Source organism: Monoraphidium neglectum (genome assembly GCF_000611645.1).
Source record: "Monoraphidium neglectum strain SAG 48.87 unplaced genomic scaffold scaffold06330, whole genome shotgun sequence".
Classification (NCBI taxonomy): domain Eukaryota; kingdom Viridiplantae; phylum Chlorophyta; class Chlorophyceae; order Sphaeropleales; family Selenastraceae; genus Monoraphidium; species Monoraphidium neglectum.
Window position 1 is genome coordinate 1 of NW_014007310.1, and position 1,764 is coordinate 1,764.

The window sequence follows — 1,764 nt, forward strand, 5'->3', positions numbered from 1 at the left end:
GCCAGGAGCGGGTATCTGCAGTGGCCTGGCACCGACTGACCAGAGGACAGCGCTCCAAAGCGCACCAGAATGTCGCCGTTCCCTGCTGCCACCTGGGCCCCCCATCAGGCGCTGCCGCCGCGGCCTGCGCGAGCCTTCCGGGGCGGCGACCAGAACAGCTCCTCATCCAGGCGTCACGCGCCCGCCCCCGTCGGGCCCCCGCGCGCGCCGCCCGCCCCTCCGGCGGCCCCGTCATCCCCTGTGCCCCCCCACCTGCCGCCTGAACCTGAGCTTCACGTCCGGCTTGACGGCGTAGGCCCCGCTGATAAGGTCCAGGGCGTCCTGCTTGTGGCCGTCCTGGGGTACAGGGGGAGGGGAGTTGAGACACGGGAGAAAGGGGTTCGGTCCCGGAAGGGGTGGATGCAGTGTGGGGGTGTGTGTGGGGGAGGTGGGAAGGGAGAAGCGAACATGTGGGGATACGCGGGGGGCGCGATGGTGTGTCTGGGAGGGGACCGGGTGTATGTAGGGGGGAGATGTGGTGGTGGTGTGTGGGCGTCGGTGGGGGAGGGGGTAGATGTGCGTCTCAAGGGAGGAGGTGGCAGGGTGGTTTGTTGCGTGCGTCCCCGCATGGGGGTGCTCAGACGCCGCCGGGTGCCAACAGAGCGGGGTGGAAAGACGCGGACCGAGGGATGGCAGGGACCTCCGGCGCCAGCCTGCCCCCTGGTTTCGCCCCTGGTGTTTGCCCCCTGGCCCCTCATGGCCCCGCTCACGTGGAAGTTGTTGAGGTAGTACCTGACGGCTGACTTGACGCCGTCGTCGGAGATGCCGCCCACCGTGCGCTTGCCGGTGCGCGTGAACCCGCTCTTCAGGGCGCCTTTGTAAGGGGGGGGGCGTGGAGGCGCGACGCGCATGCGTGCGTGCGCTTGTCGCGATGATGGTGTGTGTGTGTGTGTGTGTGTGTGTGTGTGTGTGTGTGTGTGTGTGTGTGTGTGTGCGTGTGTGTGTGCACGAGCGCGCGTGCTCTGACGCACACGCGCACGCACGTCAGTGGGTGCTGTTGGGCGGGAGGCCTGCTGATGAACGATTGCAAGGCGATCAGCTGGTGCCGTAAAGAGACGGCCCCAGCACGCGGGGTCTCCGAAGATGGGGGTCCGCGCGCGTGCCGCGCCCCAGGACCGCCGCCCACGCGCTCACCCGTGCCAGCGTACTGCCTGCTGATGTCATCGCCATGGTCGGCCCACAGCACCTTGAAGCGCGCCTCCACCTAGAAAGCCGCGAGGTTTGGGTGCACAGCTCTTCCGAGAGCAGCGGCCCGCCAATATGAAGCACACCGGCGAGTCCACACCCAAGGGACACATCAAGACAGGCATATAACGAATGTGGCCCGTCAGGGCTGCCCGGCGCGTGTGGGACTGGCGGGCGCGTCAGCAAGGCGGTCGCCTGCCGCACCTCGGGCAGCGCGGTGGGCAGCTTCTCCCCGGCCGCCAGCACGCCCATCGTGCGCAGCACAGACTCCAGCGCGGTGCGGCCCAGCACGCCCTGCATGGCCGATGTGGTGGGGTGGATCGGCACCAGCAGCAAAGGGGGCAGCGGCGCAGCACGCTGCACAGCGCTGTCCACCCCCCGCTCAAGCAGAACAATGTGCCGCTGATTCACCCGCAAGCTGATGACGCATGCACCTGGGGCTGCTGAGCCACTGCATGCATGGCAGACCTGCTGGTGCTCCCGATGCGGCACGCGCACGCGCACGATCCAGTGCAAGCACACATGCTCACTCACATGCCC

At 68.2% G+C, this 1,764-nt stretch overlaps 1 protein-coding gene across 1 annotated transcript; it reads right to left on the reverse strand.

Annotated features, from left to right (window-relative positions):
• Positions 1–231: 231 nt before the first annotated feature.
• On the reverse strand, positions 232–1,524 carry MNEG_16403 (Phosphatidylinositide phosphatase SAC1; the record flags this gene model as incomplete). The annotated part of the gene is made up of 4 exons (XM_014035127.1): positions 232–336; positions 750–853; positions 1,174–1,243; positions 1,429–1,524. 4 exons carry the CDS (start codon positions 1,522–1,524, stop codon positions 232–234), a joined length of 375 nt encoding a protein of 124 aa, XP_013890581.1.
• Between the last annotated feature and the right edge of the window lie 240 nt (positions 1,525–1,764).